Here is a 26,010-nt window from a genome sequence, read left to right as displayed (position 1 = left end):
ACTTCTGATCTTGTTGGAGGCACTATAGCAGAACCTCTACAAGTATACTTGAACATCACTTGTAGCATAGGATCCGCACACTACCATCAAATCTTTTGAATTTTCTTTCTACTGTACCTGGAGAAGGGGGAGGCTTTGGGCTTGGTTGTGATAAAGGCTTAGCATGCACTATAAATCCCTTCCTCTTTGTATTTTAGACAACCATAAATTAGAAATAAATTCTCAGAATTTAAAAGTTGGGTTCCAGTAACTTTAATGTCCCTTGAAGAAGAAAAGGGAGGAATTATAAAGGGAGACACTGTAATTGCTGGGAAAGGTTATTAAACGTTTGAACTTTAACATATTATACTATACATGAGTTTGGAACCTATTCACTAGGCTTTTCCTTAAAAAGGATATTGTAAACAGCTTCTCTGGTTCTCAAAGCTGTCATCTCCTCATAAATGATTTTTTTGTTATTTTCCATGGAAGATTCTGGGGACATTGAATTGTGCAGGCACTCATTATAGTACAACATGTGACAACTGACGACCACACATGTTGATTTGGGATAAGCTCATCTGGATGTCATTAACCTGTAACCCTACCCATTGGGGTTGCTTATGTCCGATTCTGCTATTTCTGAAATTTTGATGTGTGATCATGTACCTAGCTCATTGCCTCTTGATGGATCCTTATATCACTGTTTGGAAGGAATTTGTTTATTTCTCACCCTGTTTAAAAATTACTTGTGATTAAATTGTAAGATCCAATGCGCATATTGAAATGTGTCATAGGTAAATACTACCATCCATCTTAATTGATAGTATGTTACATGATTATTTTTTTATGTATGTCACCAGATACATACCATCTGCAAAGGAGTGCCCTCTTCTGTTACGCCTTCCAAATGGAAAGATGTCAATGACCAATGGATTTATATCTCCTGTGAGTTTTTTCACATCAAACATTTTCTCCACCAGTTTGTCAAATGTCAGTATTATAGAGATGCCTTTGTATGACTAAGCCGTAACTGCAACATGCTGTAGATGTGGGGAGGTGTTATCATCTGGAACTCCCCGAGCTGTTTAAGGGATTCCAAAAATAAACTTCCCACCGTGCATACATTGTCTTCACAGGTTAGATTTCTGTCCATCAGTTTTGACCCCACTATATTCTCTCTTAAAAAGATGACTTGGTTCAAAGTTGAAACCTTCTAGTTGATTCTCTTAGCAGTATGGTATTCTTTCAGAACAGATCTTTTGCCATACTCGTATAGTTCCATAAGACTCCTCCAAAATGTTACAAATTTATCGATTAATGAATGTGAAATGAATCTATTTATGCTTTCATTTTTTTTTCTCTACACGTGTATAGGAAGACAAAATTGTGCTGTTTCACATGGTTTGTAGCTCATTTATCATATATCTTTTTTGACCATTTAGATATGCCCAATATTTTTTTTCGTGGATGTATTATTACAGGGATTTTTTATGTAAATATAATTATTTAAAAAATATATATATACTGTTAACAACGTGATTATATTTCCGTGGTAAAAAGAATTTTTACTACACTTCCAAGCATCCGTCGTATATATTGACATTATGCGACGGAATATTTCTGTAGTAAATGAGATACTTTTATTACGATATTGTACTCCGTAGTAATGAATTATTTTACACTACAGTAACTTACCGTTGTTTAAATGTGATTTTAAGCTACGGTATAATAATTTCGTAGTTAATAACCTAAACCTACGCATTCCATAATTCTGTTGTAAGTTATTTCTCAGAGTGAAGTGGATGCATCTCTGTCTTCTCTGTACAATTTTTTCCCATCATGGTTTAACAAAGCAATCAATTTGGATTAGACTCAGCCATGAGTTAATGTTCTTAGTTGCGTGAGATTTTACTTTCAAAGTTTCTCAATTAGTTGTCATTTCATTATTTTTAATAACTGGGAACAACTACATTCAAATTACTCTCTTGCATTCTTATTGAGATGAAAATAGCCCTATTATGGGCATGTGGAATTCTGATTAGCACTTCAGTTCTCGATACATCTGGCTTGATTTTAATTGATCATTTTTGGTATATGTCTGGCTTGATTTTAATTCTGGGCATTAGCAGTTTTCTTGTTTTAGAATGTCCCAATTTTGCGATTCTAAAATTTGGAAGAATTAGGACTCCAGAATGACCAGAATCATAAAATTCTGCTGGAATCTGCGTAACAGGTTTGGAGTACCTTACCTTTAAGTTCTTATTATTGGAAAATTGATCTTACATATTGTATATAATTTCAACAACGGTAATGGACGTCAACAAAAATGGTTTAAGAAAAGATGGGAACCGTAAGATGCAAAAAAATTATCTTCTCTCGCAATGGACATTCCTTTTGTAGTTTTTGATGGTGTGCATTTCAAAATGTGGACACAAGATTTCAAATCCAAATCCATTTTTCATTTCAAAGTGCTCCCCTAATTTATAAAGATAATGGATGATGGCTTAGCTAACTCTAAAATGATTTCTATAAGAAATGATTTCAAATTGGAAAATCAGATTGGATTTAAGTGTTCATTAAAGCATGAGAGATTAGAATTTAGTTGTTAACAATCACTTTTAGTTCATTCTTAATACCAGAATAAATCTGTATTTTTGCTCTCGGATTGTTGCAGAGTAACTGTATTAAACATGTACTGCATCATTGTCATATGTGTTTATTGCGCCGAATTTTTATTGATGTCACCTATCTTGCAACATACCCTGCACTTGTAAACCCCCACATCCCCCAGCATCGGCAAACCCTCAATACCACCTGCAACCCCCCAAATCCTCTCTCCAGCAACAACCCCAGCACCGGTGCCCCCCGTCCATGAAATCTGCCGCACTTGCAACTCCTGTATCGGACTCCAACCCGTCCATGCCAATCCTTTGCAATCCCTTGGCTGTGGCAATCACCTGCCCTCCCCGCCTATCGCACCCCTATCCACTGCCTGCTGGAACCCTCCTCCCTCTTCTCTATGCAACCCACCTACAGTCACTCTCCCCTCTCCCCCAGGTTCTCTCCTCCTGAATTTTTCTCACACAAATCCCTTTGAACAATCCTCTGCAAATCTCACCCCTATTCCTCTCAACCCACCCCACCCTCATTTTAATCCTCTTAACCCTTCCCGATACACAGCCCACACCAGACCAGCCAGCCCCAATAGTCTTATGCATCATATTTTATTCCCTTGGAAATACAGTCAACACTTACAATTTTGCCAGTTCTCACAGCAATCATCCTTCCTGCAGGCCGTGGGATTCTTCCTCTTGCCGAAAAGGGAACTCATCACTTAGTTGTTGCTGGAACGGTTTTTCAGTTGATACATGATCGTATCAAAGGTTCTCTCTGTCTCTCTCTCTCTCTCTCTCTCTCTAGATCATGTTTCATGATGAATTGTAAAGGAATACAATACATGATGATGTGTTTCAGTTACCTTCTTTGTTTTGATTTTCTTTAAATGTAGCTAATTTTATAGCCAGAGGGTTGGGGAAAGGCAGATTGCAAATTACTTAATATTTAAAAGATTGTCTCAAATGCGTTGTGAGGAAGGGATTTCGGGGGATTGTTTTTCCTTGCTATTTATTCAAGATATTGTTCGTAATATATAAACGTCATGCTATTCCAGTCGGTCTTATTGGTTTTCTTTCTTTCTGTTATGTGGCATCTAGAACGTGGTAGTAAGGAGCTACTGTTTAGGTTTTAGAAAGCAAGGGCTTGTTATTTTCTTTGATAATTCTTTTTATATGTAAAAGACACTTACTAATTAGGTTTTCTTTTCTGTTCGTAAAAATTTATGTCTGGGATTTAGAATATAAATGTGCCTTCTAAAGTTCTTGTATTCTAATAACCTTGTATTAGTTATCAGAAATTAAAATAGCTCATACAAATTAAAAATAATTACAGAGATCAGACATTCTAAATTTATAATAATTTCAAACATTGTATGTAAGTTACAAGGAATTGTAATTGTATGTGAGATCTTAATATCCTTTTTATTTTCTTTAGATTTCCCCATTTATTTTTCTGATATTTAAGTCATCTTTGATTATGCAAAACCTGCCCTGTTGCCATCACGAATTGTGACTTATATTGCTTATTTATGTCTTATTTTCAGTTCCAGTCTTTCTGTCCCATTTGTGGTAATGGCGGATTCTGGTGAGCCTCAACCTCAACCCTCTGAACAAGTCTGCAGTTTCTTCAGAAAACCCTCAAAAAACAAAAACATCAGAAAGAGAACAATAAACGATGATGACGATGAAGAAGAAAATTTAGAAGGTGAGAGTTTTATCAACAAGCAGAAGAAGATTCCAAAGGTTGACAATAAACTCCACTTTTCGACCGAGTCTTCAAAGCGATCAATATCGGTTGAATCAAAGAAAGAGCATGACACTCCTATCTTCCAGTTTGAGTCTTCAAAGGAAATTCAAGTTCAAAATGATAGTCGGGCCACAGCAACCTTAGAAACTGAGACCGAGTTCTCAAAAGATGCACGAGCACTCCGAGAGAAAGTTCTTAAGCAAGCAGAAGAAGCTCTAAAAGGGAAACACAAACCTTCTGGGGATGAGAAGTTGTACAAGGGTATTCATGGATATACTGATTACAAGGCTGGCTTCCGAAGAGAACACACTGTCTCTGGAGAGAAGGCTAGTGGAGCTCATGGCCCTCTGAGGGCATCTGCTCATATTAGGTCTTCAGCAAGGTTTGATTATCAACCAGATATTTGTAAGGATTACAAGGAGACTGGTTACTGTGGCTTTGGAGACGCATGTAAGTTTATGCATGATAGAGGAGATTATAAGTCCGGATGGCAGATGGAGAAAGAATGGGAAGAAGCTGAGAAGGAAAGGAAAAGGAATTTAGCTATGGGAGGGGATGGCGCCGATGATGAAGGAGGAGGGGATTTGAGTGAAGATGAGGACGATTCATTGCCATTTGCATGTTTCATTTGTAGGCAGCCATTTGTGGATCCTGTAGTCACCAAGTGCAAGCATTATTTCTGTGAGCATTGTGCTTTGAAGGCAAGTTTTATTCTTCTAATTTCCTTATTTTATTTTTTTTCTTCTTATTTTTATTTTTAATTCAATTAATGCTTTCAATTGGTAGAAATGGTGGCCTGATTCACAGACAAACTTGATCACCTGATCATTATTGTCAGGAAATTAGTTCATTGAAAGAAAAGGTGAATCAAGCTGAACTAGTTTTCCACTACTTGTTAGAATTAAGGGTTCAGCATCTGCCTTTAACGGTTATAGGGTTAATGGTTTAAACAATAAAATTTGTTTAAACTTTCTTTTCTAAACTTCAAGGTGGTTTCTTCATCCATCAATATAGGTAGAACAACTAATTCTTCAATGATTGGGCTAGCAACACAGCATCTGTTACAATTATGTGATCCTAATGTTTCAATCAAGTGAGAGATGAATTCTAAATTGGGTTTACCAGTTTTAAAGTTTCAAATTGGAATTTGGGCTCTTTAGTAATTGTATTTCATTTTTTAAAATGCTCACCCGTTGAATAACCCTAAACCAGGTCTGCCTAACATGAAATTGAGTGGGTGCCATTGCTGTGGAAATTCTTGGATTCTAGACATTCTACTGACTATTAGTTTTTTGGTTGAGTTTCCTTAAATTACTTGGCTACTTGCTGTGCTGTGGTTATGTTGGACATTGGACTGTGAATTTTAATTATTTTTCTGGGGATTTGTGGAGTTTGGATACCGATTGAGTTCTCTAGGATCAAATAAGTCCTGGTCAATTGTTGAGAAATACTTTTGTTTCCGTAATAACCTTCACTGCTTTGTTGATGAGGGTTCTACTGTAAGTGAATACGGCAGATTGAAATATCCTTTGATATTGGTGAAATGCTTAATTTCTCTGGAAAATAAAAGGGAAAAACCAATTGGGAGCAGAAAGGACCATTAGCAGAAAAATTTACAACATTTTTTTCTTTAAATGGAAACTATCTAGCTAAAAAAGGAAACCATTTGAGAACAGAAAGGACCATTAGCAGAAAGGTTTACAACTTCATTTTTAATATGGAAACAATCTAGTTATCCTGCTTTCTGGGGTTTACGTCTATAGGAAACCATTGAAATGTTCTCTTAAAATTCCCCTCGTCTTCAATATTTATGTGTCTGGAGTTTGTTGGAGAGATTGTCCTAGTCATGACTCCTAAAAGCTAATGAGTTCCAAGATCCTAATAATGATACACAGTCGCAGAAAACTTTGTAAGAATACCTGAAATAGTCGAATTAGTAATGATCCTGGATAAACCTTGAAATGTGAAATCGTTTGATAAACTAATGACATTGGATAATATGCTATGGACCCTTGATTTACCTTTGTTGTACAAGAATGGACATGGGTATGCATGAAAAGGTGTGTTGGGTTCCTCAAAATTCATACCCGTTTTTTGTAGTTTTGATTCTGGATCAGTTATTTATCAGTTATTATTTGCATCTGCACACAGTATAAACTATAAACTATAAACTGTGGACTTGTATCATTTAAGTTTTTTTTGTTGTTTTTTTTTTGGGATATAAATAATGAATGCATCAAGGCTATCAACCTGCTTGCTTACTTGGAAATTGCATATATATGGTCCTTATAATCTTTTCATGTACCCATACCTTTTTTGAAGGCCCATTTAGTTAAGTCTCCATATCCTAATATTAATTGGTTGGGCTGATCGGACTTGTAGAACCCGACTTGCGCTTGTAACCATGTAACTTATCTTGGGAATTTTGTACTGCCTGTCTTGTTTTTATGAAACAAATTTTATTTTCAATAAAAAGTATAGTCAAATATTTGGCTTCCTATGCTAAAGTTTAACTTTAGTTTATCATCCTCTGGTCCACAGCATCATTCAAGGAACAAGAAGTGCTTCGTGTGCAACACACCAACTCTTGGGATCTTCAACACGGCTCATGAGATAAGGAAAAAGATGGCAGCAGAGGGGAAATGATGGGTTAGTATTTTTTTTTTTTGGGTTCCCTTCCCTTGACCATAGAGTCTTATTGACATGAATGCCTTTGTTTTTAAGTGTGGCTGGAGAGATTATTTGGATGTTTTCTGATCATGAGTTTTTTGGGATTAAATAGCTTTGAGAGAATATAATACTCTGACTTTCTTATCCATAACAGGTTTTATTTCTATTTTAGTTTACGGAGGTTTCTGAGGATCTTTTTGACTCGAAAGAATCGGAGTTGCTTAAGAAACTATTTTGGATGTCTTTGCCAGTGTCTAATTTAGTCTAGATAGGACTTACTTTTCCATTTTACATGTACAAAAAGGAAGGGGTGGTCCATTTTAGATGAATGATTATTTTAATGAATAAAAACGTTCCAAGTCTAGAATGTTTCGTATAGGTTCCATTTATTGAGAAGCAAGCTGATATTTTTTAACTGAATGCTGAATTGACAATGTTTGGGTGTCTTGACTTACAACCATTCCCATTGCAATCCATATTTAGCTCTATGCCAAAGGCTTTTAGGTCCCTACATAAATTTCAATAATCACTTAGCCAACAATGTGTTCTTCTCTTGAAAATGAGCCAATCCAGCCCACCATTTTCGTTAGAACATACAATCAATCCCTAGATTGATTAGACTTTCGTCTTAGCTTCTCCTGGTTCCACAGAAATGATCACTGAAAATTATCTAGAATTTTAAGATTTTTTGCTAAATCTATTTTGAACCATGGTTGGAAACTACGAATTTCAATATTTTGTTTTGGACAATGTGATTGAATCTCAATCAGCTGAGTTATAAATCCTTTTGTTGGCCTTTTCTCTCCAATTCATTTTGTACTGTTATAAGTTAGTTCTTACAGCAAATTCAGGGTTCATGTGCTTGAATGCGATTTAGTTAGTATCTGATTTGGATTCTAATGGTGCATTGAAGTTTTAGATTTTGTAATTTCATCGAATCTGAGCAAACCAGCTACTAATTGTCAAATGCATTGCTGTAATCTTGTAGTCAACTCTAGCGGATGCATTGCCCCCCCCCTCTCTCTCTCCAACGTCCGTTTGCAGCATCATTGTACGGAGTGAGCCTCTGCTAGTGGTGTAATCAAGGATTAAAGTATCGGTATCGGTCGCCGTATCGGTCGGCCAAAATTAAGATACGTATCAGAGGGTATTGTATCGTATCGGAGATACACTAAGATACGCTAAAGATACACACATAAATGGATAGGAAACATTTTTTTAAACACTTTTGCATAAAGAATTTGTTAAAAAAAGCTATTGATAACATGTATTATGCATAAACACTAAATTGAGGGTATCGTACTAAGAATTCAAGGTTTGTAGTTGTCCCATAAATGTAAAATCTTTGTTCCCAACCTTGATTTCCACTTTAGTTAGAGAGAAATATGGCTGACAGCAACTTTGGAACAACCCTTCAAAAAATCGTTTTTTTCTGAAAAATTACCCATATTGGCCATTATATGACCGTAGCGCCGATACGTATCGATACGTACCGATATATATATATCGATACTCACCGATACGTGCTGATATATACCGATACATATCGATACTCACCGATACGTACCAATACATATTGAAACGTACATTTTACCTCAATTTTATATTTTTCATAGAGTCGTATCGAGGCATGTCGTATCGTATCGATGTGTATTAGTGGTGTATTGATGCATATCGGTATGTATTGTAGGATATATATCGATATGAAATGATTTAAAAAATTCAATGTATCGTATCGGTGTGTATCGTATCGGCAGACTAAATTTAAGATATGTATCGGAAGGTATCGTATCGGTATCGGAGATACTTAAAACCATGGGTGTAATTCAATTCTCCATTGCTAACAACCTCTCATTGATGCTCCTTTGGCTGCCATTTAGATTTCTCTGTTCAGCAGTTTACTGTTGAGCCATCGGATCAGGTGGATCCGGAAGCCTTGGTGAATTCTCTGTCATGCTCTGACACCACTTATGTAGTCTCAAAACACTAGCCAATAGACAAGATTTTTAAATAAAATAATAATTCATACTATACGGGACAATCCTAGCAGATCTAGGAGAAGGGTACTTGGGTCATAAATCAGCAAACAGGAGGAGAACATAGAGTAATCGTTTCACACTGAAATCAGTTATGAATTAGTGACTAAAGCAAAGTTGAAAATCAATATATCAATGAGGAAACAAACAGTAATAAAAGTAGGGATAAAACAGTTCCAAGGCCAAACAGAATTCAGAGATTAGGGTTTGTAATGGTCAATCGATTCAAGAGCGTATGACATAAGCAGTTGCTTAAATCTCAGAATCGATTTAAGAAGAAAGGTTAAAACAATAGTTATAATGGAGGGTAGGGACAGAATGGGAAAAACAGAAATATCTCAAGAGGGCCAGAATTAGGTCAAGCTCAAATCGAATTCACCTTGAGGATTCCTGAACATATGGTCAAAATCTTGAGAGAATCTAATGGCTAGATTTCTTAATCTCAAAACACATGTAGCATATGATCCTCTAGAAACAAAGATTCTAGATGCAGAAAATTCTCAGAAATAGAGTGAGCTTGCTAATGGCAGTGAATAGAGAAGAAGAAGAATAAAATTCAGTAGAACAATGGCAGCAAAAGAACATGAGCATAAGGACAATCCATCTGGTCTTTGTCAATTGGATCAAACACGAGAGATCTTCAATGGAGAAGAGGAACACCTAAAGCTTTTCATTAAATGAATTTTTGTATACCATGCTAGGCCCTCATACAAATTTATATAGAAGACTCAAAAATGGACTCGTACACTAAAAAGGAAAGGCCTAACCTAATCCTTAAATAATAATGTAACTTAATTTGATTAGGTAACTGAAATAACAAAGAAATAAAAACAATCAACCAATCCCATATGCCTAGTCTATAACCATTTTATAGATCCATTACAATGAAAACCCATGGGATCAAAGGATTTACACATACATAACCCAATCCAATCCTTATTTCTAATAAAATAAGCCCATTTTGGTGATTTAATTGCCTCTCTCTCTCTCTCTCTCTCTCTCTTCTCTCTCTCTCATGTCTATGACATCATTGTGGAAGAAGTGAGCCTCTGCTAGTGGAGAACGGGGATGAAAAATTTTAGAGTCGACTAGAGAAGAAAGAACGTAAGATTAAAGTATGTATTTCAAGCATGCAGCGCACATAATAGGGCTAAATAGTAATTATGCCCCAATAACAATGGCCATTGACATTTTGTTAATTTCCAAAGTCAAATTTAATAATTTTGCCTACAATGTTTCGAAGATTTTCGCAAGTGTTTAAATCAGAATTATGCCCAAATGGCACGATGCTTTTGGCACAGGTCTAAGATGATGTAGACAATTTTCCCACAAAACACCAACTAAGCTGTTACATAGCAGATGAAATCATAACAAGGGTTGCCAATCTAGAGACATTTTTGGATGTTCTCGGCTAGAAAAACTGTTCCCACCACATAAGGGAAGCAATTGGGTTAGGTTGTTTTTGTCCAATCAAACAAGTTTGTAATCTTGTCTCCTCCCAACTCTCAATATTCTCATATTTATATCCATGCAAATTGCCAAGGATTTCTTTTCATCCACATTAACGTTATAATTATCATTTTTTTTTTTTGGTGAATAAATAATTCATTGCCAAGGAGAAAGAAAAGAACATACAACCCTTTAAAAGGGGGGGGGTGGAGAAGAGAGAAGATCAAGATCATAAGGGGGCATTCCTGATAATGGAGCTAGGAAGCTCCTAGGAATGGACAATATGACAATTTCTAATAGATGGCATACAAGAGGAAGACATCCGAGAGATTTTAGCTTTGACATCAAAGGAGATGAACTGCAAATTTTATCTAGAGAGCGAGAGTTGGAGGTCCATTTCCTATGGTTTATTTCCATCCAGATCTGGTTGATTGTTGCATAGAAGGCGAGCTTACCCACCAAGTCACAAATAGTTTTGCCACGGAAGTTTTTCTCCATCCACATCCATTCTCTACCAAAAGGGAGAATTCTTCTACTGACCGGCCAACATTTAGCTGTAATCATTTTCCATATGGACCTTGAGACCGAGCAATGGAAGAAAAGGTGGTCAATAGATTCTAGCTCATTCCCACATAGGGTACACATCGGATCAACAGAGATGACTCTGTGAATGAGGAAGCAATGCATAGGTAATGAGTTGGTGAATACTCTTCATGCCATGAAACTATGCCGGGGAATGTGATGAGGAAACCAAATAAGCCTGTGCCAAGGGGTGGTTGGAACATGAACTCTGACAAAATCCCAAGCAGCCTCGGAGGAGAAAACCTTGGATGAAGTGGGCAGCCAAATGGTAGCATCATGCCTTTGCCTCTATGAGTCGGAGATGATCAGCAAGGAATTCCAAATATCAGCAAGCTGGCTCGAGGGGAGAGCTGGGGGAGCCCAAGAACCAGAAGATATAATATTTGCAACCAAGGTGAGCTTGGGGAGACCCGAAGAATAAATGTTTTGAGCACTAACAACATGGTAGAAGACCCCTTTGGGATGCCAAGAATCAAGCTAAAGATAAGTAGATAGCCCATTTCCGACTTGAGAAGAGATGACTGAGGAGAGCAGGGAGCGGATGGCCATGATCTTTCGCCAAGCCCAAGAGGCATCAACGGCCAAAAGGAGTCATTCCTGAAAGGCCCGAGTACACCCACTTGACTTAAATACTGTCCTTTTTGGAAATAATCTTCTAGGCCAACTTGATGATTCCAGCAGAGTTGACCTCTTTGATCCTTCTTAGGCCCAAACCTCCCTCCCTTTTTGGAAGGTAGATAGCAACCCAGCTAATAGGGTGAAGGAATCTAGGACACTCACTTCCTTTCCACAAGAAGGAAGCAAAAATGGGCTCAAGCTTGAAGGTGGCGGATTCTGGCAAACCAAAGATACCCGACCAATAGATGTAAGAAGGTTGGAGGACTGATCTGATGATCTCTAATCGACCCGCAAACGATGGGAGTCTTCCTTTCCATAGCTGAAGGTGCTTCCTAATAAGGTCAAGCATAGGGGTGCAATGGTGAGCGGAGAGCCTGGCTGGGATGAGAGGGAGCCCCAACTATTTTACCGGCAGCTGACCCAAGCAGAAGCTTGTTTGATCAAGGATGGCTGCTTTGATGGGGTTAGAGATCCCTGCTAGAAAAATAAGAGACTTGTTCGGGTTGATACAAAGGCCAAACAAAGAAGCAAAGTGATTCAAGCAAGCCATAATGTTCTGCATAGAGGATGAGTCAGCTCTACAAAAGATCAAGTCATCAGCAAAAGCTAGGTGAGTATGCTTGATCGCTTTACATTTGGGGATGGCCTAGATGAGATTCTGATCAGTGGCTACTTGTAGACTTCTAGAGAGAACCTCCATGACCAGGCAAAAGATGTAGAGGGATAGGCACATCCCTGCCTAATCCCCATAGAGGAGGCAAAGTACCCTGCCGGACTCCCATTGACCAACACTGAGAAGCGGGGAGCAGCAATACAGTTATAAATCCAGTTAGTGAAAACTGGGGGAAATCCGATGGAGTTGAAGACCATGATAATGTAATCCCATCTCAAATAGTCAAAAGCCTTATGGATATCCATCTTTATGAGGGCATCCGGGGAGTGGGATTTCCTATTGAATCCTCTGATTATCTCATGGTATAGGAGGATTTTGTCACTGATGCTTCTACCCGGGATGAACGCCGATTGATTGCTACTAACAAGAGAGCCCACCACTTGCTTAATCCTAATAGCCAGGATTTTAGCAATGAACTTGTAAAGGAGGTTGCATAAGGAGATAGGCCGGAAATCATTCATAGCCTGAGCTCCCTCTTTCTTTGGGATGAGGCAAAGGAATGTATGACTGTTCCCTTTAATTTGGCTTGGGTTGAAGAAGAAGCTTTTGATTGCCTTGATCAAATCATCTTTAATGAGATCCCCCATGAGGAGGAGAAAAATCCGATACTAAACCCATCAGGGCCTGGGGCTTTACTAGCCTTATGAGAGTGAATAGTTGCACTAATCTCCTCATCTGAAGGGATGGCCATCAACACAGAAGCCATGGAGGCAGGGATGGACTTGTTCAAGAGACCATTCGGAATGGGAGGGCCGTGACTAATGGAGGGTCTGAATAAGTTCTCGAAATGATCCACTGCCACCTTCTTAATCTCATCCACTCTGTGGACCAGGTTTCCCTCATTAGAAATCAACTTGGTGATGGAGTTGAGGTTGCTTCTAGCTTTGACAGATCTATGGAAGTAAGCTGTATTGGAATCACCAAGCTCCAACCAATTGATTTTGGATTTCTGCCTAAAAAAACTCTCTTCTTCTTGGGCCAGCAAAGAAGAAAGGGTATCCGCTTCAATCTTTTCTTCCTCAGCTAGAGAGGGATTGAGATGGTCAGTCTGAAGCAGAATCTGAATGGAGGAAAGCCTATCCCTACAAGCAATAACTTGAGAAGAAATATTCCCAAAGGAGTTAGTGTTCTAAGCTTTAAGAGCTTCTTGACATTTCTTAGCTTTCTGGCCAGGAGAGGGGGGGGGTGGAGAAGGCTTGGATAAGTTTTAGCCAAGCTTCTTTGACAATATTGGGATAGTCTGGATGGGAGGTCCATATATCAAAAAACTTGAAGGGCTTGGGCCCAAAGGTGTAAGGTTGGATAAGGATGGAGATGGGACTATGGTCGGATACATTTGGGGTTTCAAAAGAGGCATGGGAAGAAGGGAAGGCAGTGAGCCATGGCTCATTCACAAGGAATCTGTTAAGCTTACAAGCGATCCGAGAGTGACCAGACCTTTTGTTATTCCATGAGAATTTTATTCCCGACCATCTAAGGTCATCCACAGCTATGTTAGAAATGCATGCATCAAGGGCTTCTGTATTTGCAATATCAAGCCCCCCCCCCCCACCTTGTTTCTCATGATTGAACCTAACCACATTGAAGTCACCACAGATCCCCCAGGGATGGGATCCAATCCGATTGGCAATGAGCCTGAGATCATTCCACAAAGATTTCCTGTCAGCCCTCCTGTTAGAGGTATAGATTGGGGTGAGGAAAAATGTTGAGTTATGGGCTATGTCTGTGATGGAAAGATGAAGGAATTGGGGGGAGGAAGATAAAAGGGAGACATGAATTTTGGATTTATCCCACGTCATAATTATCATTTACCATCTTTCTATTTTAAAAAACCATTTTATAACATCAAGTCCTAGCTGATCACCTGTCTTTGCAAGATATGTGTGAGAATTATCATTTCTCTGTTTTTCCCTAATAAAAAGGGAAGAATTAATGTACATTAAGTTCTAGATATGTTTGAACAGTTGAAAATACATGTACAAGATAATCAGGTTATTCTGTGGTTCCCTTTGATTCTTGGAAATGAGTTGATTTTATCTGCAGAGGGTTTGTGATGCAGATTAATCACCAAAACAGGTTTTTTTTATTAAGAATAAGCCTAGGGTTGGGTTCCATACATGTTGGGCTTTTGATCCCATGTGTTTTGAGTATAATAGGCCACTTTTATGGACCTAAACTAAGGATTCTAAGGTTGTATACGGGATTCACTGATTTGTTTCTTTTTTCATCAGTTTCCTTTTTAGTTGTGTTTGATTTGAGTTATATTTGTTTCTTTAGGAGCCAAAATATTAGTTGAGTCAAGTCATTATTAGTTAGTTTCCTTTTTCAACGAGTTTCTAATTTCGGTTTTTAGTAAGTATTGTATTAGGAGAATATTTGGTTTCCTTTTTGAGGAACCTTCTATTTTGTAATTTCCTTCCCCATCAACATTATAAATAGAGGGGGAGGCTCCTAAAAGGATGATTTTGATAAAAAAAAAAATTAATGGCTGCTACTATTGTCTTCTCCGTGAAGAGTTGTCTTGTATTTGATCAAGACTGATGGAATTGGTGTTTGATCCAATTGACTCTTTGCGGTAAGAAGCCCGAGAGGTATTTTTCTACGTTATTATCTTCTTCTTCTTTGCTGTTCAAGATGTTCAAGACCTGTAACTTCAACCTCAATCTATCACAATGAATTTCTGAGGCTGAAACTGAAAACCAGATCTGCTGGAAGCTATAGTCTTCTTGTGTTCTTACCTGATCTCTCCTCTATTGTGATTTTATGTTATATTACTGGTCTGGTTATGGTTGTTCTTTGATTAAAAGTTTCTGCATTTGAGACTTGGTTAGACTCCAATCCTAGTCTACATTAAGGGTCATTTAATTTTGTGCCAATATAAGTCTGGTTTTTTAAGGTAGCAAAAGTGAAATAAAATTGACCATGTCAGTCCAGTGGTTGTGATGTAGGGGGAGAATATTTGAGGCTATTGCACGATCTTAGACTATACACAAAAAGACTAGGAGTAGGTCTAATCAATTGTCCAGAAATGATCTTTGTTTTTCCAATGCACAAACTATATTGTCTTGCTTCATCAAATATAAATAAATATACAATGTATGCTAGGATGAGCTACGTCTCGCAGCTCAAACTCATGGCAAGCAGGACTTCTAGGTCCATACCTCTTTCAGACAAAGTTGCACCAAGGATGTTTGAGCAACTCTAAGGTCAGTGAGTTTTTCTAGGCCTCGAGTTTCCTTTGTGTCCGTATGAATGGGAATGTGCTCTTGTTGTAGTTTTTCTTGAATGTGCTTGTGTGATCTTCAAATCAGTGATTGAGCCAGTAAGCATGTTATTGCTTAGTTTCAATTGGTTTCAGATTTGTCATATTTGCTATTCCTGCAGGTATCGGACCAGTTGCCTTGTTACTTGGGTCCTGCTGGTTCAGTTTTTTGATGTTCCCCAGTCCTCCAAGTATTGAACCAGTGAGCATGTTGTAAATCAGTTCCAACATAATTGGACTTTCCCATATTCCCCATTTCTGGGAGTATGTTCAACCGGTGAACGTGTTGTAGCATGGAGCTAACAAATTCAGATTTTTCACATTCCCAATTCTTGCAGGTAATGAACCAGAGCCTGTTGAGTCCTAGGCACGACCAATTGAGATTTTCAAGTTTCATCGTTTTTGAGGTATTGAGCCATTGATACTATTACCAAAGAGGGAGAATGATGAGGATGTTCAACTTACCTATAGCATGAGGGATTTCCCCATTGTAATCAAGCTCATAAGAAGAGAGGTTTGTCCAGCTGGAGAATAGAGGCTCATGGAGTTGACCACTTGCATTATTGTTAGAAATGTCGAGGTCAGATAATCTAGCGAACTTAGCTAGTGAAGAAGGCAGTTTGCCAAAAAATAATTATGTGATAATACCAAATTTTCCTGGTGGTGATGATTTAGACACTTCCACTATCGATGAGGGCTAATACTAGTTGTAAAAGATACGTACATGCCTTTGAATAAGTATCTGTATTTCCAATACAAATACAATAGAGGATGCCAAGGAAAATTTGATACTGTTTGGTTTAATTGTTCTAATAGCAAATGATCCTCTATTGTATTTCCAATACAAATCCTTCCCTTCCTACCCTAGCTGCAAAAACGTGGGTTGTGACTTGGTGTAGGAACACTAGACAGACAATGTTCTTTCTCCCGTAGTTCTTATAATGATTCCAGGGAGGAATAGGTTGGGGCTTAAGCTTAAAGAAATCAATAGAAGTTTTTCGTATGGCATTTGAAAAGCAGATATATATTGAGATTATTAGAGTGAGTAAAGGTATTTTATTGTTTAATTTAATGTTTTGGAGCAGGGCTTGTATTCCCTCATCAGATAGTAGATCTGTAATAACTGTCACGTGGGTATTCTAATGGGTTGAAATTGTGGAATAGGTGGACCCCAGGGTCCTCTACCATATTTCAGCTAATCCAAGTTTGCCATGTGATTATACAAAATGAAATCTGAAATTTAACATGTCACCAATAAGTGTCATTCCGCATCCAAAAGTGAAGGTTTTAACACTATTTTTACGAATCTAGAAATGCTTCAATATATATATATATATATATATATATATATATATTGCTAATGACGGGTATCTATATGGGGGAAACGTCTTCCTCTTGCAGTGGAATGTGTAGAATCTCTTGTTTATAAGAAGTTAGGGATAATGAGTTGAGAGGCGTGGGGCAGGAAGGGAAGGAAAAGAAAATAAAACATCATAGTGAGATCAGTAAGATGACGGTGTTTTGCGACCCCATTTTGTTCAAAAAATTCAGAACAAGAAAGGCTGCAAAGAAGACCATTAATGTCAATATAATCAGTAAAAGCAATAGATATCAACTCTCAATTGCCAGCCTCTGGCTTGATTAGTCTTGTGGGTCCATATTGACCCCATAATCGCGTGGATTGAGTCATACTTTTATTGAAAGCAGTGCGCATTAGATATCTCGTGTGAGTGCCCATAAAGAGGTAAGAGGAGTTGAATTCAGAATCACATGCTTTTTGAGACGAGGGTCACTTGCCAACTCGGTTACCCTTGGGGTTATTCCTTTTAGTATTACCATGGACAATGACCATAAATAAGAGAACCACTGAACATAATACTATAATAGACAAAGCAATTCGTAGGAACTCTTTCTCCAATAAATCAAAATTTGAGACTAATATGAGAAGGTAACAATAAACCAAATCCTATGGCTATGAGTCTTTTGTTGATTCTCAAGCATCAAGTTCTATATCTATATATATATATATATATATATATATATTTGGGTTTCCATTTGGCTGCGTGGAAAATAAAGGAAAGGAAAATGAAATCAAATCAATAATAAAGTGAAAATTCTGTATCGCTACCTCACATGACAGTATAACTATCTCTGAAACATATCAAATTTGATTATTAAATTTTACTTTGCTACGCAATCAAATTCTTTTGATTTGAAAAGTAAAATAAATTCTATATTAAAAAATATATTTACCAAATATGATAAGAGTTTTAAATAGGTTACATAATCATGATTACAAAATTTTCAAAATTTTCCTTTATCTTTTTCAAATGATTTTTCTTCCCTGAAACCCACGGTTATCATTGCTATGGCATTGAACCTGATATCTCCTTGTATATGTTAAATTGAATTTGGATTTTGACTAATTGTATTGAAATTCTAAAGTTGATTGGAGTTGGTTTTCAGTTTATGAGAATTGTTGATGAAAGTTCTAAAAGAGAATGAGGTGATTCATATGGGTACATTTTTAGTGTTAAACACTAATAGAATGTTGTTGTGTGCAGGGTGGAGGAAAGGCTTCAAAGCAGCAAAAGAGAAAGAAGCATGTCCCATATTGAAGGGAAATTTCAGAAAGTAGAAGTATTGCAGTTAAGACTATGTGGTCTAATACTCTGATGCAGTACTGAATGTAGTGAATGAATTAAGAAGTAGTTGAGATATGAATGTATGGTGATGGCTTCAACTGTGTTCATACAAGATGCAACTCTGTAGAGTGTTAAGGTTGGGTCTCACATTCGGCATGTCAAACATCGAGGTCGGCTGGGTTATAACCAGGTTTTGATCCTCAATGGATTCAGGTGGTTCTTAGATGATTTGGGCAGCTCTATTTGGTTAGGACAATGGGTTTCATGGGTGTGTAAGGCTTCTCTAGGGTTTCTAGGAAGGCACTAGTTAGGCCTTTGTAGCTTCTACTGGTTTGATCTCTCTTGTTATGGTAAATATATTTATGTCATCCAGTTGAATCATGTAGAATCTCAGTTTCTCTATACTGATTCGATGAAGCCCTTTATATGTTTCTTGATTCGATTGCAGGTTATGGGTGTGATCCCGAGTGCAATGGAGAAGTTCTAAATGTGAATATATTGTTTCAACAATCATGTATCCATGGTTCTAAATGAAATTTCAGTTTCAATTTCAACATAAAAGTAGGGATAAGTTTCTCATTGAGCCAATGTATTGTATGCCCACTGAAATTTTTTTTATTATTTTCTCTCTCATCTCCTAACTATATGGCCCCATGTAGATGGTATTTGGTGCAGTGTGGGAGATTCTCCAATGTTGGTGGCATGGGAAACCCTCGCCCGTAGAATTATATGTTTAAAAGAGGAAGAGGGTTTCCTAAAAGGTAATGTGGCTCCTACACTAACGTGGGGGCCAATGGAAGCAATAGTAGATCAACAGGGCAGAATTTTAATTCTAATCCTGAACATTGTAACCTAGTTACTCTTTTTTAATTTTAAGCTTCTTTCTTTCTTCGAAAAAAAAAATGCTAGAATTTTCACCTTTCATGAGGGGTAGGGCAATCATTTTTCCCCCACTATGTGTAAGTGCAGGGGTCATGCGGCCTTTTAGGTTGCTTTCTCCCTTAAAAAAATTAAAGAAGAAATAGCACTAACTGATAGTGTCTACCTGCGCCAAGAAACAGCGGATGCAAAAAGATCGTGTCATTCTGCGTTGAAGATTAATCACATGTACCCTCCCTTTGGCCGAGGGTGCTAATACGTGCACTATCACAATCATGTAGCGTTCTTTTGGCCAAAAAATTAAAATCAAAAGAAAGCACTAGGATGTTGCTTTTTAATTTTTATTCTTTTGCAAAACTTCACCAGCCCACAAAGTGTTTTCAAATACATTTCAGGATTTAGAATCCACAATGCAACGTTTCCTTGCAAAGCAATTTAAAAGGAAGGGAAGTGAAATTTTTAAATTTAAAAAGAAACTTTGTAATTATTACCCCTTGTAATTTTATAAGCTACTTAAATTTCTCACCTTATTAGTAATGATACACTTTATATGTAATTTTATAGCAAAGGTTTTGGATGCAAATAACTCTCGTCTCATTACCTACATGACAAAACACATAAAGAAATCACAACACTTTCTCTCTTCTCTAGATAGAGAGCTCTGTCATGTCGTAATCCATGTATAAAGAACACCCAAGAAACCTGAGTTTTACCTTTATTCTCTCCATCCATTCAAATATGAGGAATAGATTGTACCCACACGAAATGGGAAGACAAAGTTACTCAACTTCTCTCACAATTATGGGAAGAGTTCACACTTTATGTCCCACCTTGCCTCTCTATAACCTTTATATAGATAAGAAGAGAAGAGGTGACATGAGACAGCATAAAAGACAAAGTTGGTGTTTGTAAGTGACTTGAAAATGATCAATGTGCGTCCCATTCCATAAAGTAGAGAGGAAACCCAACAATGATGGTCACCAGTGAAGGAATTTAGTTAAAAAGAAAATAAACTCAAGGGACAAAATTTTCCTTCACCAAGCGAAGGAAGAGAGGATCCTGACGTGACCACCCTGTCTCCCATATATCTCCCCCTATTGACATAGTGAATTAATGCCCGTTCACCATGGCCTCCAGAAAACTTGTTCTGAATTAAAGAATCTTTTTTAACCATTTAAGAGCTATATGGCATCATACACCTTGTTGAGGGCCTAACTGCCTAGTGAATTGTGCACATGAGAAAACCCCATCCTTCAACATCTTTAGGCTTTGTGTTACCACAACTCTTTACTCATATTGGGAGATAAAGCACTTGTGAGTTTCCTATACTGCAACCAATTGCTTCCTTTGTAGTACATTAATCATATCTAGTTAAAGTGCGCAATTTTAGGGAAATAAATCATGTTTATTGTAATAAGGTTTATCATAATGTCTCATTATAGATACATCTTACTATGACAAACACATGAGTTAAGTCCTAATTACCCCCCCCCCCAAAAAAAACGAAAGAAGAAGAAGCATAAATTAATCATCGTTTGGTGTGGAATATAAATTCTTCGTCACGAATTTTCCATAATTTTTTCGAGAAGAGATAAAAATAATTATTTGTATAACAAGGCTTTATATACTCTAGTTAGAATAAGCCATAATTCATTCTAAAAATCAAGTTCCACGGATTATTTTTATTTTTTATTTTTTAACCCAAGAGAAAATGTGCTTAAGGATTCAACATGGCAATGCAACAATACTTTAAATACAACATGATTCAATTTAAGAGAGAAACTAACAATATTTTAAATACAACATGAGAACACCTTAGCAATAATTCAATTTAAGAGAGAAACTAACAATAATTTAAATACAACATGAGAACACCTTAGCAAAATACAAACCACTTCCATGTAACTTTATGGAATTGATTTTATTTTGAGGTGCCTTATTACCACAATTAACTTGTATAGAAGGGTTGCAATTAGGGTTCGTAGGACTTCCTAGTTCTTGAGACATATTGCATAGTTGGACGAGATTTTGGATTGGTGTGCAAGCATGCAATTCCAAGCATCATTGAGAAATTTAGATCTTGTGCTACCAATTGTGTTGGTGGTGAGAAGCGTGGATCTAACACATCCTTTAGCATTATATCTTTTGCATTTGGCGAGGATAATGAAGAGATGAGTTCAGCCGGATGCCTTCCCATAATTGTCTCTAGTGTCAATACCCAAAGCCATAAACATCACATTTTTCTGTCACAACCATTGTATAAGCAAGCTCTGAAAAAGGGGGGGGGGTGAAGGGGAAAAAAAAGCAAACTCAGATTTTCAAATAATTTAATGAAAATATTAATATTGCTAGTTCAACAAATATGTAATATTTGGCAACAATAGCAGTTTTTTAGTAGAGAAACAAAAAAAGATGATGTGCTCCAGCAAGCCTATTACAAGGGTTTCCATTATTACAATATATCTTAAAATAGATAGTGTTAATTTCTAGGGGAAATTTCTTAGATCTATTAGATAAGAAAAATAAATTACAAAACAAGTAGGTTTACATTGTTTTATACTTAGGCTGCTTTTGGTAGGCATCGTTTTTTACAGTTCTGTGGGAACAAAGAAACGGAATGAAGCGTTTGGTGTCAACGTGGTGTTTTTTGTTTTTTGTTTTTTGTTTTTTGTTTTTTGTTTTTTTTGGAATGAAGAGGAAAAAAAAAATGCTAGAAACGCAATGATGGAATGACGAAACCTTGTTCCATCATTTCGGTTTCACTCTAAATACAAAAAAAGTGAACAACTAGGGTAATTGTTCTTGAAATAGGTTCACCAAACACCATTTTTTTTTAAAAAAAAACAGCATTTTGACACAAAAATTGAAAATTCTGTTTTAATACAAAACGTCGTTTCTGAAATTGAATGCCTACTTTGTCTTGTAAACCCATTAATTTGTTTTTTAATTTGTTTTTTTTCTTATTTTATAGATTTAGGAAAGTACCCCCTTTATAAAGAGATCTCATCTTTTTTCTGTTGATGCATTGTGGACCATACTACCAAGCCCACTATGTTATTGGAATGTGAATGAGGCTAAAATGAGAGTTCACCTAGGTAGACGAGCTAGTATGTAGTTGCTCGAGCACATCATAAGATATTGGCCTTTAGGCTTGTACTAAAAAATGAAAATCATGAAATTATATTTCAAATGGGCATACTTGTAGATAAGTGGATACTTGAATTGAGAAATTGAATTATTTTAGATGAGTCTAAGCTTGAATTTGAGTTTAACCACAATTTTGTTTATGGAAAATACTAGAAAATTAATGAAAATCAGGAAAAAAAAATATGGATTATATGTAATAAAGTTTAAAGTTTTGGGCATTGACCGTTGTGGCACCTATCTACATGGTAAATTCTTTATTTTTTTTTTTAGGGGGGTGTGGGCGGGTGTAAAAATGATTGAATGGTTCAAACATTGACAATGTTCTTAGGGCCCGTTTGGTATCGTTCTAAAAAAACGTTTTTTGAGTTTTTTCGTTCTATTGGAACGAAAAAACAGAATCTTCTGTTTGGTGCACTTATGGTCCGTTTCTGTTTTTTTGGAATAAAAAGTGAAAAAAAAAAAATCCCGATAAAAATCTGAAATTTTGAAACACCATTTTTTTCGTTTAAAAACTGCGTTTCGACACAGAAACTGAAATTTTCGTTTTTGACACGAAACGGCGTTTCTAGAACAGAAACGATACCAAACGGGCCCTTAGGCTTATAAACATGGAAAAAGGAAGAAGATATTGTTACTTACCTGGAGCAATATACCCATATGTGCCTGCAAGTATAGTGCGGTTGGATGAACCAGGATTTAGAAATCTTGAAGTTCCAAAGTCGGCTACATGAGGTTCAAGATTTGCATCCAACAAGACATTGTTGCTCAATATGTCCAGATGAATTAATGGTGGTGAGCAATCATGATGCAAGTAAGGTAAAGCATGAGCGACCCCTTTGATGACTTTTATATGTTTCCTCCAATCCAATTCCACAGCTTCTTCTTTGTTTCCAAGAACATAATAAGCTAAGCTTCCTCTTTCTATGTATTCGTAAACTGAAAAATTACACCTTGGATGACAGCAAAATCCATAGAGTTTCACAGTGTTCTGTATTTTTGTTAATACGTGATCTCATTGTTGAAGCTGTTCTCATAGGCTCTCTCTTCAGCTTCTAGGCGATGAAGCTTTTTCACAACTACTACTTTTCCTGTAAGTAGCATTGCGATGTAAACTCTCCCATAACCTCCAGTCCTAGTGCAATATCTGATATCAAATTCTTCTGTAGCTTCCATGATATCACTAAATGCAATCGTCCCGTCGTAGTTCCATATGGAAAATATATTTCCATATTTTTTTGAGTTCTTGTTGTATCAATGGTGAAATTGATAGACTTTTTTCTGAAGAGGAACTGGGCAGTAACAATACCAAATGCAACAAGTATGATGATGCCAGAAAGAGATAATAATTGGAATCTTGGGTTTAAGCCCTTTCTCTTTGCTTTTTTACATGGGAGATCCAGGGTTTTCTTTTTAGTTTTACATGGGAGACCCACCCCAGTAATTACTACATAAACCTTTGTTATTATTCCATGATTCTGGTTGAGTTTTAAAGCTATATCATTTGGTACAGGACCCTCCAAATCATTGTAGGACAAATCCAAATCTATGGAAGACAAATCAAGTTTCTCCATTTGTACAGTTATTAAACCTCTTAGATTGTTGTGTGCAAGATGAAGTAGCTTCAGCCATTCCAAATCTCCAATTTCTATAGGGATTGAACCAGTAAACTCATTATAACTTAGGTCTAAATGATTTAGATTAGTCAAATTCCCAATCTGTGTAGGTATTGAACCAGAAAGCTTGTTACCTCCTAATCTCAACCCTTGTAGCTTTTTCAAACTCAGCATCTGTGTAGGCATTGAACCTGTATGAAAGTTAGCTCCTAGGTCCAACTGATTGAGATTTTGCAATAAGCTACTGCTATTGTTGCAAGGGGGCTTACAATGGTGAAAGAAGCAGCCACCCATAGAACAACAGCAATTATTTCCAATACAAATAATGTAGAGAAGGACGCCATTCATGGAACAGTTTGATCTATCCTTTGCCTTTTTATAAATGATATCAAAGCTTCTTTTTATTTGAAAATTAAAAATGTGGTGGTCAAGTCAACAAAAAATGTGGCTGGGATTTTCCTTTTTATTGTTATTGTGTTTGATGCGTTTGATTTTTTTGTTGTTTTCTTTTATCCTCTGTTCTGTTCAGCTAATCCCATTGAAAGACTTCCAGGAAATTCCTAAGTGTTATTTGAGTTTCAAGAATCGGTTTTGAATCAGTTGAATCCGATTTTAGTTGATCTGACTCGTCTGATCCTTGTATTGAAATTACACCATTAGAATGTTAAAACACTAGTTTTGGGATCGATTCATACGGATTCCGATTCAATCTTGAATCAAAATCAGTCAAGACCAAACGAAATCCTGAGTCAGAGTCAACAAGGTCTTCCAACACAAAACAAATTTGCCTAAATTTTTTGTGTGATCGCCAGACAAGACTCCACTCGGTTTTGTGATTTTCTTTTCAGTCAAAGTCGTTATGGTGGTCTCTTCCCTCACTCTCTTTTTTGCTAACGCTTTCGACCTGACTAGTTCTGAGGGTCCAATCCTAGGGGTAGCAGAGTTGGTAAGCAATGAACTTGGTATGAGCTAGGGGTGTCAACTGGTCGGGCTGGTTCGGTTTCGGTCGGGCTTAATCGGGCTTGAAGACTTTCAAAGGCTACACCGTGTCTGCCCATTTAACTAATCGGGCTTAGTTATTGAGGGCATGGTACACTTTATATTTGGTCGGTCGGTCTCGGGTTATAATCGGGCCACCTTAATCGGGCTTTAGTCGGGCCTTAACCGGGCTACGGACATGTTTAATGTTAAACGGGCTTTAACCGGTTTTTAAACGGACCCTCTTTAAAATGTGCTATTATATTCCGGCCCACTCATGCAAGCCCAAAAAAATTACAATAAATCAATAAATGATACCAAATATAACCATTATTTAAAATGTGAACATGTCTTTACTTTTTACTTTTTATTCTTTAATTTGGGGGGTAAAATAGGTATTCTACAATCATTAAAGGGTCGGGCCAAGTCGGTGCACAATAGGCCGATCTCGGTCGGGCGTTATTCAATCGGTCTCGGTCGGGCGCCCGACGGTTCAAGTAGCAAAACCGAGACCGACCATTTATAAACGGGCCGGGCCCAAGCCCGACATGTTTAATAAACGGTCCGGGCCGGGCCGATCTATAAACGGTCAGTCCCGATCGGTTTAGCCGGTTCGGGCCACGAATTGACACCCCTAGTATGAGCCATAAACTCGAATATCCTAAGTTTGACTTCCACTAAGCACACCTTGGACCACTCACAGTTATGGGTGTCAATCGATTCAGTTTCGGTTATTTGGTTCGGTCGATTAGGTTACAAATGATGATAAGGTGGACCATAATCAAACCGAGAACTGACTTGATTCCATATTTAGATACTCAAACCGATTCAATTCCACTCGATTCGGTTACGATTCCAATTCGGTTCTAATATGTGATTTTAATTCAATTTTCTACCTTGGTTTTAATTCGGTTATGAAAACGATTCCACTTTTGAACCATGACTCTAATGGACCAAATGTCATAATGGGCTCAAGTTATGAGCCTTGTGGCCATTGCTAACTCCAAAATTATCTTAGCTTGTAAATATGTGATGATAAATTGTAAAAAACACTTACCACATACAAAAACAAAGCTTGCAAAAAACACTCTTGAATAATAAGAGCAATTTGGTT

The 26,010-nt window shown here is 37.1% G+C and overlaps 2 protein-coding genes across 10 annotated transcripts in view; one reads left to right on the top strand and one right to left on the bottom strand.

Annotated features, from left to right (window-relative positions):
- Window positions 1-18,660, top strand: part of LOC122070568 (zinc finger CCCH domain-containing protein 1) — a 32,166-nt gene extending 13,506 nt beyond the window's left edge. For 2 of the 9 annotated variants that reach the window (XM_042634746.1, XM_042634749.1), the window contains 6 exons: window positions 843-927; window positions 1,029-1,118; window positions 3,276-3,365; window positions 4,142-5,045; window positions 6,886-6,993; window positions 15,757-16,438. In XM_042634746.1, the coding sequence (XP_042490680.1) occupies window positions 4,170-5,045; window positions 6,886-6,990 (981 nt within the window). In that variant the 5' untranslated portion in view covers window positions 843-927; window positions 1,029-1,118; window positions 3,276-3,365; window positions 4,142-4,169 and the 3' untranslated portion in view covers window positions 6,991-6,993; window positions 15,757-16,438. Of the gene's footprint in view, window positions 1-842; window positions 1,119-3,275; window positions 3,366-4,141; window positions 5,046-6,885; window positions 6,994-15,756; window positions 16,439-18,198 lie in introns of those variants that run through there. The other 7 variants (XM_042634750.1, XM_042634751.1, XR_006137851.1 and 4 more) reach the window with 6 other exon arrangements.
- Window positions 12,932-23,478, bottom strand: LOC122070569 (cold-responsive protein kinase 1-like). Its single transcript, XM_042634754.1, has 3 exons — window positions 23,312-23,478; window positions 22,945-23,255; window positions 12,932-13,467 (listed from the first exon to the last, which is right to left on the bottom strand). The coding sequence occupies exons 1-3, from the start codon at window positions 23,476-23,478 to the stop codon at window positions 12,932-12,934; spliced, it is 1,014 nt and encodes a 337-aa protein (XP_042490688.1).
- Between the last annotated feature and the right edge of the window lie 2,532 nt (window positions 23,479-26,010).

The sequence above is a fragment of the Macadamia integrifolia genome, unplaced genomic scaffold (genome assembly GCF_013358625.1).
Source record: "Macadamia integrifolia cultivar HAES 741 unplaced genomic scaffold, SCU_Mint_v3 scaffold947, whole genome shotgun sequence".
NCBI classification, from domain to species: domain Eukaryota; kingdom Viridiplantae; phylum Streptophyta; class Magnoliopsida; order Proteales; family Proteaceae; genus Macadamia; species Macadamia integrifolia.
Note: the sequence above shows the minus strand (reverse complement) of the source record. Positions and strands in the feature narration are given on the sequence as shown.